General features: G+C 37.9%; 4 protein-coding genes across 4 annotated transcripts; 2 read left to right on the plus strand and 2 right to left on the minus strand.

Moving 5' to 3' along the window:
* The first annotated feature begins 1907 nt into the window (after positions 1-1907).
* Positions 1908-2859, plus strand: LOC116198143 (protein LITTLE ZIPPER 4-like). The gene is made up of 2 exons (XM_031528490.1): positions 1908-1974; positions 2122-2859. The coding sequence occupies exon 2, from the start codon at positions 2140-2142 to the stop codon at positions 2401-2403; it is 264 nt and encodes an 87-aa protein (XP_031384350.1). The 5' UTR covers positions 1908-1974; positions 2122-2139; the 3' UTR covers positions 2404-2859.
* Positions 2860-8375: 5516 nt separating this feature from the next.
* Positions 8376-11779, plus strand: LOC116198135. The gene is made up of 5 exons (XM_031528483.1): positions 8376-8655; positions 9436-9689; positions 9778-9989; positions 10464-10731; positions 11203-11779. The coding sequence occupies exons 1-5, from the start codon at positions 8565-8567 to the stop codon at positions 11503-11505; spliced, it is 1128 nt and encodes a 375-aa protein (XP_031384343.1). The 5' UTR covers positions 8376-8564; the 3' UTR covers positions 11506-11779.
* LOC116198138 (germin-like protein subfamily 3 member 2) lies at positions 11743-13345 on the minus strand. The gene has a single exon (XM_031528486.1). The coding sequence runs from the start codon at positions 12566-12568 to the stop codon at positions 11885-11887; it is 684 nt and encodes a 227-aa protein (XP_031384346.1). The 5' UTR covers positions 12569-13345; the 3' UTR covers positions 11743-11884.
* Positions 13346-13563: 218 nt separating this feature from the next.
* Positions 13564-17084, minus strand: LOC116198137 (protein CIA1). Its single transcript, XM_031528485.1, has 10 exons — positions 16720-17084; positions 16278-16424; positions 15914-16132; positions 15722-15783; positions 15561-15626; positions 15411-15482; positions 15175-15237; positions 14783-14852; positions 14247-14330; positions 13564-13966 (listed from the first exon to the last, which is right to left on the minus strand). Exons 1-10 carry the CDS (start codon positions 16903-16905, stop codon positions 13895-13897), a joined length of 1041 nt encoding a protein of 346 aa, XP_031384345.1. The 5' UTR covers positions 16906-17084; the 3' UTR covers positions 13564-13894.
* Between the last annotated feature and the right edge of the window lie 163 nt (positions 17085-17247).

Consider the following 17247-nt stretch of genomic DNA (forward strand, 5'->3'; position numbering starts at 1 on the left):
GGTCACTATACAAGAAAGAAGAATGAAGCACCATCAGAATTCTCACATGTGAAAATTGAATTTGTTATGGATCCCATATGTCTTAAGAAGTTTAGCTACTATCACCTATCAATTTAAACTTTTGATTTGAATATTAGAAGTTTAGTTACTATCACTTATTAGTTTAAATTTTAGATGAACATGTGTTCTATCGCTTCCTACTCCAGTAAAAGTGTAAAAAAATTAGGAGATAAACCTTTCACTAAGCTCAATATCTCAGATTTTTTTAAAGGAAAAATAATGAAAAAGAAAACTTCTCGAGTGAGTGAGCAATATCATACCCTTATTCTACCGGGAAAAAAAATATCATACCCTTAAATCTCCGAGGGTAATAATTAGCAACGATTTCCAACTAAAATAAGTGAAGGAGTCAAATTGGAATAGGCCAAGCATTGAAAATTCAGAAGTAAGCTGATTATTATATGAGCTAGCTAGGGCTCAAGAAAAAGCATGCACGGAAATTTTTTTTCCTAAATTATTATTTTTTCCTTTAAATTTGAAATAAATATAAGAATATTTTGAAATTAAATAATCAAGTTCATCAGCTAGAGCAAGCACCAAAGACAAAGGAGGAGTCGAGTTCTGTAGAGAAAAGGCATACCTTGGAAGCCGTTTTCAATGGCACGAGAGGGAAAGAGAAGAAGGTTATGGAGAAAAAGCTCGCCATGGAAGCTCCCTGCTGAAGCTCGCTGTCGTGAAGTGACAGTTTAGTTCTCAAAGTTCTCGCGGTGAAAAAAAGGCAAGGGTGGTGATGGCCCTACGCCGGCCGCCACCGCCTAGGCGAGGACACCGGCAACCTCTGGGCACGCCGGAGACCTCTCAGGGGAGGTGGTGGCCGGCACCCGAGGCCCCCCCCCCCCCCCCCCCAACGTGTGTATGGCAATTTTTGAAAATTTGAATCGAGGTAAGGTTGTTTTTGTCTTTTCATATGTTTTAATCCTTTATCCGGACCTAATCCACCCTTCAGGCCGGATTTGAGCCTTAATAAAAAATATTGTCCAATCGCCTCCATTTCTATCTTAGTCATCACCAAACAACGAATAAGGATTTTAGAAATTCTATCCAACGCTATATCTGATCGATCAAACGTGGCATTCGTCCAAATGTGCCGGTTGTCTCACAACATATTAATGCCCTCCATTTATGTTGAATTTACATTTATGCCACATGCGAGAGAGTCGGTGGTTGATTCACGGGAAATGGTCGACAGAAATAGCACTTTTATATATATATATATATATATGTATGTATGTATGTATGTACATATATTGCTTGAGTCAATCCCAAACCCCATCATTGCGTATCTTATGATCCTCCCCCCTCCTCATGATTCACTTCTTTTATTACAACTCAACCCCATTCAATCAACCAGCCCATGTTGGCGGTGATTAAGTGGAAAATTTAAGAATTATTTTATAAGAGGTATTATCGATTGCTTCCTAAGAGATGTATATCGGGTGACTCTCCTTGAAAAAGTCTTATATTCAATAATACCATAAGTTAATAAAAATTTTACTATTTTAATTTTTATTGTGTAAATAAAAAAAATCTGTTATTGATAAAAATAAGTTATTATTAATAAAAATAATATTTTTTTATGCGTCAAATGATACTACCGGCCTTCTCTCTCATATCGGCTGACTTGCCCCATGCTTACGCACATCTCATGATTGTTTCTGTCAGGCAGACACTCGATGGAAAGTGCGGTGAGATCAGCATTTGGGCATCTTTGTTTTTTCATTTGTTTTGTTAGGGTTAGGGTTCTCTTCCAGAGCCAAGCTGGGTGTACGTTCTCTGGCCCTCTCGACCTTGAGCTCTATAAATAGCTGCTTCATATCTCTTCTCCTCCACATCAAAACTCACCCATCCTGTGTCTATATATCCTCGTCCCTAACACCTTTCAAACTCCTAAGTAAAGTTTGTCAGGATCTAAAGGTTTGTCGTAAATATGTTTCCCGGGAAACACATTCTGCTCGATGTGCAAATCTTTATAGACTTCGTGTATTTATAACAATATACAGGATTTACGTAATTTTCTGGTGCATCGATGAGTTCCTCATTTTTATGTTTTTCTTGTGAAAGGATAAGGAGTTGATAGAGATGGAGAGGCTGAACTCGAACCTGTACTTGGCGAACTGCTTGATCGAGGAGAACGCGAGGCTGAGGAAGAAAAAGCAGCTCCTCGACCAGGAGAACAAGGCTCTCCTATCCCAGCTCAAGCAGCAGCATCAGCAGCACGTGGTGAACTCCGACCCGCGCTCCACCAACAATGTCGATGACCTCGCTCTCATGATGACATCAATGACTGTGACCTCTCCTTCGTCCGCCTCTTGTCCAAATACTTCCGCCGGTCCCAGCAGCTGAATCTCCTGAATGCATACCCTTCGCTTATCTGTTTTTGGTGTAAAATCAAAATTAGCATGCGGACTCTCTATTAAGATGACGCTTAGTAATCATTAGTTATGTTGTTTCGCACGTCATAGCAGTAATATGTTACAAGTAGAAGTTGTCCAGTAGCACTTATATATATATGTCGGGTGTCTCAGCTCTTTAGCAAATGTGCCTTATGCCTATATTATTGTACCTGCTTAACCTTTCAGTTATTTTTTTCTTTTTTTTTTTTGAGTGTAAACTTTGATATCCGAAAGCATAATTCAGTTTTAAGTTCTTCTTTTCTCCTAATATTTTGTCTTTGGCATTTTTAATTTGGGAAGTGCTTCGGCGTTGGCGTCATATGCCTGAACGTTGGTCACCTGCCTCTCAAGTTATTCCGGTGACATTTTATAGAATTATAGTGCATTAATATGTTTTTGTTTTTATGGTAAGATTGCATTAACATGTTCGTACACGCATATTTAAAAGGAATTAATAAAATTTCACAAAAAAACCTGTTTATTTTAAACTATTTATCATTATCATGGGTCCTGAATTTTTTTTTAATGGTTGATGGTAATTTTAGGAGTCAATGGATCAGCTGATAAGTAAGTCCTCGATAAAAGAACATATAGTGCAATAGAAATGTGGAGCACGCATTTTGGTGGAAATTAAGAGATTTTAGTTTCGAATATATTTTCGATAGAATTACATGTGATTCTTTATTTGACTTTTTATTTTTTTAAACTAAACTTATTGGTATTTTTTATAATAATAATAAAAGAAACTAATAATTACATGAGCGAAACCGGCCTTGTATTCGTGAGATCGAGATTATATATTGACCTGCAGGAGAGCTATATATAAAACAAGTATTAATTCATCATCAAAATTACTTGAAATAAGTAGCATGACGTGAAGCTTGAGTGTTAATGCGACTTGACCCCTGGCAACCTAACCATCGGACGGAAAGAAAATCTACGGAGAAACTTCGTTAACATGTACAAATTAATTGGAGGTAAGAGATTGGTTCACCTCTTATTACTTCCCATTTTTTGGTTAAAGTAGACTTAATCGAGAAGAGGGTGTAGTGTGATGGCTAACACCCTCACCTGGTAATTTAGAGGTTTCGAGTTCAATTCTCATCGGTGGGACTATCCATGTCCCTTTATTTAGATTTCCTTTCTATTTTCATGTATTAAGTCATGAACTTCCTATTATAACCGAAAAATAGACTTAATCGCTTTTAAATCTAGTGAATATATGTTTTATAAAGTATTGGAGCAGTTACGCTTTCATGCATTAATGTGGGCTTCCCACCACAAGAAATCCCATGTCTATTATCAAGGACAGTCAAAGTGCGCCCATGTAGCCTAAATATGCGTGGTACTCGTGACCTATAGTATTTCCAACGGTAGAAGAGTAACTTCTTCCTCACATAGTCAATTATCCTCCTCCTCCTCTCACCCCATTATGGAAGAATAAGCCCAGTGTAAGGACGAGTACAATGAGGTGTGGATCTCGCATCCAAAAATTGAAAGAATTCTTGAGTTATAAGAAATTGGACGTCACATTCTTATATTACTTCGAATTTTTGAATTAAATATGAATCCAACCGTTGACAAGCTAAGTGGATAATATATATCGTTCATACATGTTCATAACCTCCTTTCATAGTTATTCAACCACTTTCACTTGCTCAACATATGATTCTATGAATACACCAAGGAATAAAAGAAACCCACTAACCATTCGGATTTCAACAGGGGAATTGCAATTTATCAAGAACATTCGGTCAACTATTTTAGGAAAAGAATAAAATTTTCTTGTTCAATTATAAAGGAGATCTATAAATTTAATATAAGAATGTATAAAAAGAAATAAAAGAGTACGAAACTCTCATTAGTGAGAAAATTATATTAAGCTATTTGGGTCAATAATTTATTTCTAAAAGATACATAAGAAATTGATACGAAAAATTGAGGAAATCATTTCATATATTTTTTATGGGTAAACCACATTACATTTTTAGAAAAAAAAGATTAGGAGGGGGCTTTTTTGCCCAAATTATGTTTGCTCTAGCGGTATTTCAGGCTTTGTTTATTTTTCGGATAAAAAAAGTATTCTATTCAATTCAACTCTATTATTTTTTAAATTCAATACTACAACAGTACAACCATTATTATTTTATCTTTTTTTATTTATTTAATAATAATTTTTTAAAAATATTTTTATAATATAAATTATCAATCTACTTTCACACTCATATATATATATATATATATATATATATTTATCTAGGATAAATTGTATTAGTGATTCAAAAAGTTTTATAAATATTTTAATATGGTATAAAAAGTTTTTTTTGCTACTTGATGGTATAAAATGTTTCAAGTTCTTTCAGCATAGTACAAACCGTCATTATATTGACGCTGTTAAATCGACGCTGATAGTGTAAAATAGATTTTTATGGGATTTTATCAACACAATAATCAATACACAAAATTAAATTGAGTTGAATTATGTTGAGAACCAAACGCAAGCAAAAGTTTCCGAAAAGTCATCAAGTTAGAGATCTCTTGGAAAGAAGAAAGTCAAACGAGAGTTCGATAAGCTTGAAAATTGTCTCTCACTCACTACACATCAACTCACCTCACATAGCAGCTTAGTACTTGTTGACTTACGCCTCGTGTCATCATTCTTATATGCATAATAACTCTTACTTTGACCGAACGAGGATAGGGATTTGACGCAGGCTCACGTCAAACAAAGAGATTTTGAGCTTTATTTTTGGGTAAGTTGTACTAATGGTTCAATTTTTTATAAATATGATATAAAAGTTTTTTTTTTATTATTTGATGGTATAAAATGTTTTAAAATTATTATAGTATAGTACAAATTATTACCTCGACATTGAAGTCGTCAAACCGACGCTGATGGTGTGAAATCGGTTTTTATGGGACGTTACATGATGGTGTAAAATATTTTGAAGTTGTAACTTAATAGTACAAAATATTTTACGTAAATTACATGATGGTGTAAAATTTACAGATCTTGTAAAAGACAACTTGACGGCGTCAATGGCGATATAATGGTTTGTACTATACTAAAATAACTTTGAAACATTTTGTATCATCAAGTAGTAAAAAAAAAATTATATCATATTGAAATATTTATAAAATATTTTGAACCATCAATATAATTTGTCATTTATTTTTTACCAGTGACTCGTTTATTTTTTTGGAGACAAGATGCTTTATATCTGAATCTTTTGTTAGACCAAGAAGCGTATACTCTCATCTATTACCGAAACTAATTTCGTTTAAATATTACCTTGATTTTGACCCTAAAGAACTTTTAGTGTGTTTCCAATGTATGCACCATAAGTAAATTCGTTCTGTGAAAACTCGAGAGAGCCTATTTGGAATGGCTATCAATTGTTAAGTTATACTTGAGAGCAGGGTAGGGAGAGAGAGAGAGAGAGAGGCTAGGGAATTTAAGTTGCTCTGATATGCTCTCTGATTCCGTATCTAGCAGAAATCATTGAAAGGGTTAAATAGGAAACAAAAACTTGACAGTTTGCTGACGTCAAAAGGACCAGAGTGGAAGATTTAGTTGAGTTGAGTCCTTCCCCCGTAAAAGTCAAAACACTCGAAGCTCTTAGAGAACTACGACGTTAGGGCTATTATTGCTTTTACATTTCCAAGGACTAAGGTTTTGGCTCTTTATATATATATATATATATATATTTTGGATTTATCAAACAAAAACTCTCCAATTTATATCTCACAACTTGTTGATATTGTAAAGGAGAAAAGGAAAACAAATTAAATTTGGTGATATCATTTGTACCTTACCGCAGAGTCTCTAGCTAGCTTATTATTACGATCAAGAAACATGTGAGTAGCCATTAAGATATACACCAACCCATATTTGAAACAAATGTATATGATAACCATTCCACTTCGACCGGATTGTATATTGTATGGCTTCAGATAAAAATCTTATCATAGAGAAGGGTATTGACACGAATTGCCTTATCATGCATAATCCGTGTATTTGAAATCATAAAACATGCATTATGATGGAAGTTTATGGGGGAGACTGCGTGCGTAAAGGAGAACTTTTACAGTGAGTTTAATTTTAAAGTTAAAATAATTTTAATTTTGATTGTGAAAAATGATAAATAAGATGAGATTATAAATTTGACTTAAGAAACGTGTGTATTTGTTGCGTAGTGTGTTAAGTTAAAATTAAAGTTAAAATTTTTATGATTTTAACTGAAAAAATAAACCGATCATTATTATTCTCACAGTTGTTCCCTCCCTGTCCACATGACGAAGGAAGAACCATCTAAAAATTTATATAGAGAGTATCTGTTGTAATCGAAAAAAATATTTTATTGAGAATTGTTGTGAGTCCCGACATAAAATAATGGACGGATTTTTATCCTGTGGAGTAAAAAGACTGCGAAGGTTTGGGCTGGCCTAATTTTGTGTACTGAGGCCCGCAGCCACTAAGTAGAACAGGTCGGCCCATGTTGGGAACTAATCATGGACGGTCCGAATAATGGAATTCTCTCTCTTTCTCTCTCTCTCTCTCTCTTCGTAATTAAATTGTGCAATGTCAAATTTAGGCAGGAGAATTAGCACAACAATGGTTGAAGGACAACAATCAACTGACATGGACCAACTTATGCCTTTACATGACGGAGTTTTTTTTTTTTTTTTTTTCATCCGAGACGATACAAATCTCTCAACATGTCAATCCTATATTAACCGAAATACATTGAAAAATGCAAACACTGCAAGCCTATCTATCAGTTTTCACTAGGTGCCATTCGATATGAGGGGAATACGTTATAAAAAAAATTAATATGAGGGGAATACGTTATAAAAAAAATATTACTAGCAATCCGTATTACGACCAAATTAGATTAATAATTAAATAACGGATACCGTTGAATGGAAGTGTTTGGAGATTGTTACCAAAGCGGTAATCTTCATAAACATCTCTTATAGTGACTGTTTATATCATCACTTTTTTTTTTGTTCAATATATTCTCGCGATTGTGATTTATTGTCGTTTATTTTTTATTATTTTTTAATAAATTCATTTTACTTATAATATATTCTATTTAATTTTTGATAAATAAACGAACGAAAATAATAAGTGCATTCACATTGTTATTTCGTCTTATTAGGTAAATAAATTATTAACGATAAAATAAATAATAATATTATAAAATAATTTATTAAAATATACGTTCACTTAACGACGAAGTAAATAACATTAAATTACATGTTTATTTTTCTATAAGTTTTAGAACAATTTATTTTTCATGAATTTCATTGTAAAATTAATTGGTAGTATACTCGATTAAGCGAGTGATTTTCTCGCATAGTACTTACTCCATTTTACCTTGGGGCAAATGTGCGGATCTACTATGGCATACTCTTTTAGGATTTAGAGTAGTATGGGTACATACAAATTCTATACTGCCAATTCTTACATTTTTTATGTATATTTTACTGAAAAAATAATAAATTTTTGATTGATTTTGTCATTTTCATTTAATTGAAAGTTAAGTAATGTATAAATATCAAATTATGTTTCATAAATTACAAAAATATGTTTTTTTTACTGTTTACCAAGCACATATTAACTCTGACATTATTCAAGGAGAATGATTACTAATTTCATTAATTGCTTCAATTTAATTTTCACTTACTATGGAATATTTCTATTAATTTAAAAATAACTACTCTTACATAATTTTTTTCCCATTAACTATCATACATTAGCTTGAATGCCACAATAAATTTTTTTCATAATAAATAATATCATTAATGACCGTGCATCACCTAGTTATTTATAAATTGTGCATTTATTCGTTTGGCAAAAAATCGCCGCCCAAAAAGAAAATACTTTTGTCACAAAGTTAACCTTTTTTTTTTAATTTGAAAAATACGATTTTTGGTTATTGGGCGAGGCTGACTGAGACTCTCTCTTCCAGTTTGGACCGATCGGATCTGTATCGTATCGTCGACTCCGAGAGTTCATCGCCAGCCGGTCCAAAGAGAACCCTTTACACATTTTTCTTCACATCAACCTTGGAAGAGGTCCGAGCAGCTTGCTTGCTGCTGGTTGTCATGGCGGGAGCGCCGGCCCGAAGGGTATCAGCTGCGTCAGCTCGGGCTCACACCCGGAAAGCTAAGCAGGGCGGCTCTTTCACCCCTTCAGGTATGGGCTTTTCCCATAGTCGAATCTTGGATCGGAATTTCACTTTTCCGGTTCATGTCTCTGGTTGGTTACTGCTGTGTCTGTTTCGTGTTCCCTCATGATTGATCAGATTTCAGATTTTGGGTCATTTCCTAGTAATCTAGACGAAGGATTTGCTGGTCTTTGGTTTGTTTGTTCTAGAACTTTATCTGGGTAAATCATTTTGTCATCCGAGGCTTTTTGAGACATCTTAGCATTATAGATTTGCGGGGACATAGCACCACTAGCTTTAGTCTGTGTAAGAGTGTCAGAGCTGGTCTCTTGAAGATGGCGGTATCGGAGTGAGCACTGCAGATGAAAATCTATCACATGTTTTGATCTTTTTCTTCTTGGTTAATCTAGAGTTCTTGCTCCACTCTGCTTGCAAATTTTGGGAGAAAAACCATAAACATAAATTGGAGTAAAGAGCAACTGCAATAATCCGCCAGTTTAGAATCTTTGTACCCGAAACAGGACTGTTACCATTTACAGTATCACCTCATCAAGCAGTATACTAATCGCAGTTCAAATTTTTTTATTTAATTTACATGCTAAAGATTCAATGCTGCAATTCTGAGGTCTTGGACAATTTTTGACAATCAGACCTTGTTGACGTGACGCTCGGCTTGCTGAGGATGCAATTAATCTTGCTTGGTTCATTATAATTTAACTCTAAAAATTGCTTCAGTGTTCCCAATTGCTTGTTACCTTCTAGGCATGCTTCCATTTTTCGAGCTGCTCTCTCATTACATATGTACTCAGGGATTTTCAAGAAGCTAGTGTTGGTTGCATCTTTTGGGATTCTTGCTTGGGCATATCAGGCACTCCAACCACCTCAACCTAAAATTCCCGGTTCTCCTGGCGGACCTCCAATTACAGCACGGAGAATAAAGCTCAGAGATGGAAGACACTTAGCATATAAAGAACATGGCGTGCCAAGAGATAGTGCCAAGTTTAAGATCGTGACTGTTCATGGTTTTGGCGGTTGCAGGCATCACTCACTCTCTTTATCTCAGGTTCATAACCATTTTTCACAACAAATCTGGCTCTTAATATCTTTAACATACTTAATCCTTACATTGGAATTTTGATGCATTGGCCCAGAAAGTAATTGACGATCTTGGAGTCTACATTGTGTCTTTTGATCGACCTGGTTATGGAGAGAGTGATCCTGACCCAAAACGAACAGTGAGGAGCATTGCGTTAGACATAGAGGAGCTTGCCGATCAGTTGGCTCTAGGAACGAAATTTTATGTGGTTGGTGTGTCCATGGGAGGACAGGTTGTGTGGAGCTCCCTCAAGCACATTCCTCACAGGTACCATGAGAAATTTACCGAAGTTATATAGCTTTGCTGCATGAACATGTGTAAATCCTTATTATTTTACTTGTTTTATACACTTTGTTACCCAGGAGGGATTTGTTAGAAGCATCAATTCTGTCTTAGTAAATAAGTTTACCAGTATAGGTATTTCCCTTTTTGTTTTTTCTTTTAAAGGTTTATCGTGTAGGTTGTAATATTGTAAATTTTGACGGTCATGCAGTATAGTGAAATCCTATACTCATGCAGAGTTGGGCCTATACACAGCTGTCACTGATATCTTTGGTTGTATTTGGTAAAGAGAGAATAGAACCTTTAGAAAATGACTGAATGAAATGAATGAGGCTAGTTCTCTATGGCAATTCCATTACATCCGGTTTCTGCTCCTCCGCACCTAATGAGATCCTCTGTGCTTATTACTCTTCTGTTGACTTGCAACTATTGATTTCAAAATTTCTATGATGGAACCAGACTAGCGGGAGCAGCACTGATATGCCCCGTAGTCAATCACTGGTGGTCAGGTATACCTGCAAACTTATCGGCGCAAGTCTACAAGGAATTGCTCCCTCAAGATCAATGGGCCCTACGGGTTGCTCACTATGCCCCCACATGGCTTACCTACTGGTGGAACACCCAGAAATTGTTCCCTTCTTCAGCTGCCATAGCCCGGCACCCTGATGTTTTCTCTCCTGCGGACAAGGAAATTTTAGCTAAGCGTGTCCCCCCGAAGGAACTCATGGTATAAATCTGTGTCTTAAACTTCACGCCGGACATCCTTTTGATGAAAACTCATCCTTTTATTGAACAGATATTAAATAATTAATACTGTCAATATCTTATTTTTGCAAGCTGTCTATGAGTTCTCCTCATATCTTGGGCATGTGAATTGGAATAGCAGATCATTTTTATCTTGTCCTGACTTGTTAAATTTCTTATCAATAATAGCTCTATTTGATCTCCAGTTTCTCATTTTCCTTTTCCTTAAGAAAACGGGAGACAAGCTTGTACTCTGCAAGACATTTTAGCTTTTAAAAAGACGTGTTAGCCGTGGTTCACAGCAATTCTTTCTTATTATCTGAGAATAAAAAAGTTAAAAATCGGAAAATCTTCCTTATCTTCTGTAACCAACTGCAAATTTGATTCATGGTAGTTGCTTGGTGATTGTTCTTTTGTTGATGTGACTTTCTCTTCGTTGTATTGGTTCATTTAGGGCGTGCCTACGCAGCAAGGAGAGTACGAGTCCCTCCACCGTGACCTGGCGATCGGATTTGGTACGTGGGAATTCAGCCCTGTAGATCTAGAGAGCCCATTCCCGAACAATGAAGGGTCCGTTCACTTGTGGCAAGGAGACGATGACAGGCTTGTCCCTGTAGCCACCCAGCGGTTCATTGTCCAAAAGCTCCCCTGGATTCAATATCACGAGCTTGCTGGTGCAGGGCATGCCTTGTCATTGGCTGAGGGGATGCCCGATCGCATAGTGAAGGCCCTCTTGCTCGGAGAAACTGATGGCTAGTTCTCGGGGTTTGGAGCCTCTACTTGTTATTTTCTCATTGTTTTGCTGTTCATCCTGTAACATGAAACGAGGGTTTTTGGTTTTTACCATCAGTTTCTCTGCGGATGCTTCTTGGGTATTCAGGGCAGAGCTTACCATGTCAGCTTAGTTTCGGACATCTTGGCTGACGGTGGTACTTTTCCAAAATTTTGGTGGCAAATTTGCGGTTTGAATGCAGTTACTGCAAGGACGACTTGATGAAAACAACTTATTGGAATGAATTCTATAAAATTCAGATTTGCGGATCCTTAATACATTTGAACAACAATTCATGATCGCATTCACTGGATGGATCTATAGATAATCACGAGAAGTTGCGACTCGGATGGAAAAGTTCTCTTTACTTTGCCTTCTTGGGTTCAAACCTCTTCCTCATCAACCCAATCTGCCTAGAACTCATCCCAAAAGCCTTCTCCAGCAGCTCTTCCTCTATCCCGGAACCAAAAACCGCAGCTGGGATCTTCTGTATCCCGGGATTCTGACTATTGAAGCTACCGAAGATCATCGCGGGCTTGTCCCCAACATTCATCTGGAAGTGCACCAACCCTCTGGGATAGACCGTGACTTCCCCAGCTTGGATCACTTTCGCGAACACCCTGTTACTTGAGTCCACAAAGCCCGAGTAGATGCTTCCCTTGACCAGGAAGGCTATCTCGGTGGCCCGGGGGTGGAAATGGGGCGGGTTGATCCCGCCCACATCGAGCTCAGCCCGGGAGAAGGACATCCCAAGCGTGTTGAGGCCTGGGAAGAGCGTCGGGCTGACAGAGATGGTGGAAAGGCCCGTGTCAGAGAAGTTCGGGACAAAGTTCTTCATGCCGGAGAAGACGAAGTCGTGGGCAGTGACCTCGGAGGCATTCTTACAAGGGAGAATGGATGATAACAGCTTGTGTGTCCTTATGATGTTGGGATTGAATCTGGGATTTGGGATGCAGTAGTCTTGGACTGGATCAGGATCCGAGGCCACTGTCAGAAGGCAATATTGGAGAGGTGAAAGCAGCAGGGACAATATTAGTTTTGGAAGCATTTTGATTCTGGAGAAAATTTCCTACTAGCTAGGAACAATAGGCACTATACACATAACCATATATATATACACGTGTGTGTGTGTAGATATAATTATTGGAAATTATTATGCTCCTAAGTCAGGCTCCTTAGAAATGATGATGACAACATCGACAAGCAACAAGAAGCACTTTGATTTCCCTAATTGCAGGATTTATGGCAGATTTCCCTCAACATAATGCCTTTTTCTTTCTCAACCGATTAGTTGCGATCAACGTATTGTGGAATCATTACATTTTATTCCGGTATTTTACAGCACGCACAGTTTACAAATCTAGACATACTAGATTCGACAAAGCTGGCTAGAACACTTTCTGGTGATGTTACACCTGCCCTTTAGTCGTGTTTGAACTAGATCTAGTTCACATATAATACTGAGGAAAATGGGGCTCGGGATATCGACACTCCTCTCTCATCCAAACCATAACGCATTTCGGCTCAAGTACTATTCCCTACGCTTGCTTTTCTCATGTCCTTTTTTTTTTTAATAAATAACGCTTTCTTGTGTCCCTACCATTTTTTCAGTCTCGTATTTTATATTAGGTTCATGAATCTCCATACAACAAAAAGTATCCATATACATAATTCTATATTAGGTTCATGAATCTCCATACAACAAAAAGTATCCATATACATAATTCTATAGGAACGCGAAACCAACACAATCATGGATGTCAGCGATTATCTCAAATGAATAGATTAGAGAACAAGCCTGGATTCTCTGTCGTGGACTTTGATTAGGTTTTGGATATGGACGTGGGCGTGCACCTGAACCGATCAAGCATGCTGTTTGAGGATGATTGGCTAGGATAGTATTAGATGCATGCGTTGCTGTACTTCCAAGGAAACTGTGGGCCAACGGTCCAAGAACGGACATTACTAACTTCCCTCAATATATAAGATGATCATCGTATGGTTCGAGGAAGTACATCGATCGACTTAAGATATTCGATCATCTGACACAAAAATAACTCAATTAGCTTTGCAACATTTAAAAAAAAATAAAAATAAATAAGTCCCGCTGAAAAGATACACGAATCAAATGCACAGCATCACACAATTCTCGCTATTTTTTGGGTTCGTGCAGCACACCTATCGCAAAGAATATACTCGGGACTCATACTTCCACCACCATGACAACTTATAAGTTCGGCATTCCATTTTTCTTGGTAATTTATCGATCCATTTATTAATCATTGAAACATTTTCCAAACAGGTATGTACTGGTGTCTACATATCCAAGCACTGCTGGAGAAAACATTGCTGCTGTAGGTTTGCTGCGAAGCAGTTAAGCCACTGGTTGAAGCTCCCAAATCTTTATTGTCCCGTCATCGCTTGCAGATGCAAGTAAACGAGTTTCCTGAAAAATATCAACCTACTGTCAAGGAATGCGGTTGTAATACAGATCCCAAACGCTGAGAACTTCGTCCTATTACAGGAGAATAAATCGTCCACATAAATCCCAAGATCCATTCCCAAGCAAATATAAGATGAAGACGCATCAAAGCAAAACCAAAAGGAGAGAGGAGTTCAAATTGTCACGACTGGCATTTTCACTTACAATTGGCATTCCTTAGATGCACATTTGACCAAAATACATATGTGAACAAAATCTGACGCCTTCATAGAGAGAAGCTTACCCCAGGGCCCCATTGAACCGAGTTTACATCCATGTCATGTGCTTTTTCCTTCCTCAGGATCATTTTGTATGACGGTTCATCAACCTGTTCGAGAAAATTCAGCTTGAGAATGCGCTGAAGAAACTTCTGTTTTTTAACTCTTTCTAATTCATGATAATTGCATGCAAGTATAATAGACAGCTGAACCAACATCCAACAGGAGAACAGGGAAAATAGAACGTCACAGGAGAACTACACAACCTGCCTACACCAAGTTTATTTAACCAACACTGACATGACTCGTATGCATGACAAGATTGTCAGTTGATGAACAGCTTCCTGAGTTCTTTACATTTAAGTTGAGCATTCAGTTTTATCCAAGACCTCACAATTGTCTTTATATTCAATAAAAAGCTAAGACATATATCTTCATGAATATACAAGTAGTAACGAGGAAATGTAAAAACACAGAGATGTATAATCATCCTTCACCATCTGACAATCACCATTCATAAAAGGCCAACTTTGTCAAAACCACAGGCAAGATCAACACTTACTGAACCATCTTTGCTCTCCACAAAGAGTCGGATAGCATCATCTGCTGCCCCAGTGACAATGAGTCCCTTCCTGCCATGCCCAAGTACAAAAATTGCTAAATTACAGCCAATTGAACAGATAATGTTAGATCCATCCAATCCAAATGAGAGGAAGTTGTTCAAGAAATATTCATCATGCTCCCCATTCATAACCAGTCAGTTGCAGCTGTGAATAAAAATCACCATATTCCAAGTCCCAATTATTGGGAAAGAAGGTATATCCAAGGCAAAATGCAGTAAGACCCCTCGACATCAGAACCTCAGCAATCCTAAGAGTTATTGAGATTCATCTAACTTAACAATGAGAGGTAGAAGAAGGGAGATTTCCATTGCAATGCATCAGATATCCCTACCGTGACCAGTGTACTGAAAAAACTGTCCGGTCATGATAACCTGAAAGAGTGCATAAATGACTCCTGCAAATATAAACCAGAGAAATCAAAACTGATCATATATGGATAAGATACTAGTGGTAAAATATGTAAATAAATAAATAAGGAGTTCACAGATGGAAAATAAGTCAACACTAGTCAATATCAAACTGGCAAGAATAATAGATTAAGCATGCATTGGATGATTTATTCCTCACCAAGGTGCATAGCCATCTTCAGACATCATCTTTTTGAGGTCAGTTCCCCATATCTTCATGGTGAGATCATCACTGCAAGAACAGCCAAGTACTCACTAGTTAGTCCTGCTCTATTAAGCACTTATCCTTATTGCAGATGTTTTTACTTACCTGCAGGTTACCATTTTGTCTCCACTGCCATTGAAAGAGAGGGCCCAAACAGTAGAAGAATGACCACTGATGTGAAACGGTCATGACAAAGGAATAAGAACCTAATAGACCAGAAACTGCAAATATAATCTTGAAAAGTAAGAATGAGGCTCTAGAAGTACTTATTAGCTTCATTCAGAGTTTGCACACAGTGCCAGTCATCATCCCCGTCCTCAGCCCAAACCTGCCAGTAACATTTCACATGTTGGTATCTATTTCAACCCCTAAATCCTTGGAAAGTAAACAAAATGTGAGCATCATGATGTTGCAGTCCTTAACACTGCAGAAAATAGAATGCTTGAGAAAAGCATTACCTTTACACTATTGTCATAGCTGCAAGAGAACAAAATATCCATAGTCGGGTGCCACATAACCATCTTTACATCTTGTGTATGTCCTTGCAAAACTGAAGCACATTCAAACTCTTTCCCAGGCAAAACCTCCCAAATCCACACGGATTTATCTCGGCCACATGTCGCCAGTAAAGACCCAGAGGCATTCCAAGACACACTCTTGACCTCATTTTCATGACCCTACACATACAATAAAGAGGAATTCTACCTCAAACGCCTTAGAAGTAAATTGGTCACTACATCAAGAACTGTTATGCTGCCAACTTTTAATGACAGTTTAAGCTGAAATTTTGTACGAATATTAACTTGGTTTAATTAGTTGTACCTCTAACGTGGAAACGCATTCAAAGTCATCCCCAACGTTTTCCCAGATACCAGTGGTGGCGTCGAAGCTGGCAGTAGCCAACAACTTCCCCGAAGGCGACCAAGCACAAGAGCGTACAGTCCTTGTATGTGTCTCATCCAGAACTGCCTGTATAAGTCTAACGAGTCACTATAACTTGACTCTACTACACTTCAACGCCCACCTTTACGGTGGAAAAGCAACAGATGCATAAGTAACACTGAAGATCCAAACTTCAATTAAGCTCAGTAGCTAACAAGATGTACTCTTGAAGGCACAATTCAACTCCAGCCGTATAGCTTACTCTCAAATGAACACAACAGTTACCATCATCAACACACCACAAGGCATGCAAACTGAGCCACATTTCTCCTCGGAGGAATCGAAACATCATAAATGCTGTCGCTGAAGTAAGAAAACCAACCTTGCAGTCCCAAGATGAAGAAGAGGGCGTCTGCTCCCAAACACGAACAGTTTTGTCGCCGCTGCAGGAAGCGAACATCGGCGGGATCCCGGCGACTCCTGTTGCGGGGTTCCAGGCCACGCTCCAAACCCTATCCTTGTGGCCTTCAAGCGTCTGAAGCTCTCTGAGCTCCCAGTCCAGCTCCATCGAAGCAACCGATGGCCAATACAATGGCTCAGCTCTTCCGCGGTGGAGATTCTAGTGAACCAATGATCGAGCGAGCCGGCGAACTGTGGTCTGCACGCGCCGCTGCAAAGTAGGCGGAACTGTCCCACTTCTGCTGGCAGAGCGTGGCGTAAACGTGTCAAAGTCACTCTCATTCTTCTTTAGCCCACTTGTCTCGGCGACGTTCGGGGACGAGAGACCCTTACAAATACGAAAATTATGAAAAAGTCCTCCATCTTTTCATCTTCTTTAAAACTACCCCTACAAAGAGGGCCCAATGGGCCTTGGACCGTTCCGGTCCTCCGAGGATAGCGGGTCTCCGGT

The sequence above is a fragment of the Punica granatum genome, chromosome 2, assembly GCF_007655135.1.
Source record: "Punica granatum isolate Tunisia-2019 chromosome 2, ASM765513v2, whole genome shotgun sequence".
In the NCBI taxonomy this organism is placed as follows: Eukaryota; Viridiplantae; Streptophyta; class Magnoliopsida; order Myrtales; family Lythraceae; genus Punica; species Punica granatum.

What these genes read in the sequence shown, in the direction of transcription:
- LOC116198143 (XM_031528490.1), top strand. Translation starts at nt 2,140, where the DNA reads ATGGAGAGGCTGAACTCGAACCTGTACTTGGCGAACTGCTTGATCGAG.
- LOC116198135 (XM_031528483.1), top strand. Translation starts at nt 8,565, where the DNA reads ATGGCGGGAGCGCCGGCCCGAAGGGTATCAGCTGCGTCAGCTCGGGCT. An exon ending in ACTCACTCTCTTTATCTCAG is followed by an intron (nt 9,690 to 9,777) that starts GTTCATAACCAT and finishes GCATTGGCCCAG; the next exon opens with AAAGTAATTGACGATCTTGG. An exon ending in TCCCCCCGAAGGAACTCATG is followed by an intron (nt 10,732 to 11,202) that starts GTATAAATCTGT and finishes TGGTTCATTTAG; the next exon opens with GGCGTGCCTACGCAGCAAGG.
- LOC116198138 (XM_031528486.1), bottom strand. Translation starts at nt 12,568, where the DNA reads ATGCTTCCAAAACTAATATTGTCCCTGCTGCTTTCACCTCTCCAATAT.
- LOC116198137 (XM_031528485.1), bottom strand. Translation starts at nt 16,905, where the DNA reads ATGGAGCTGGACTGGGAGCTCAGAGAGCTTCAGACGCTTGAAGGCCAC. An exon ending in CTTCATCTTGGGACTGCAAG is followed by an intron (nt 16,425 to 16,719) that starts GTTGGTTTTCTT and finishes AGACTTATACAG; the next exon opens with GCAGTTCTGGATGAGACACA. An exon ending in GACAAAATGGTAACCTGCAG is followed by an intron (nt 15,483 to 15,560) that starts GTAAGTAAAAAC and finishes CTGTTCTTGCAG; the next exon opens with TGATGATCTCACCATGAAGA.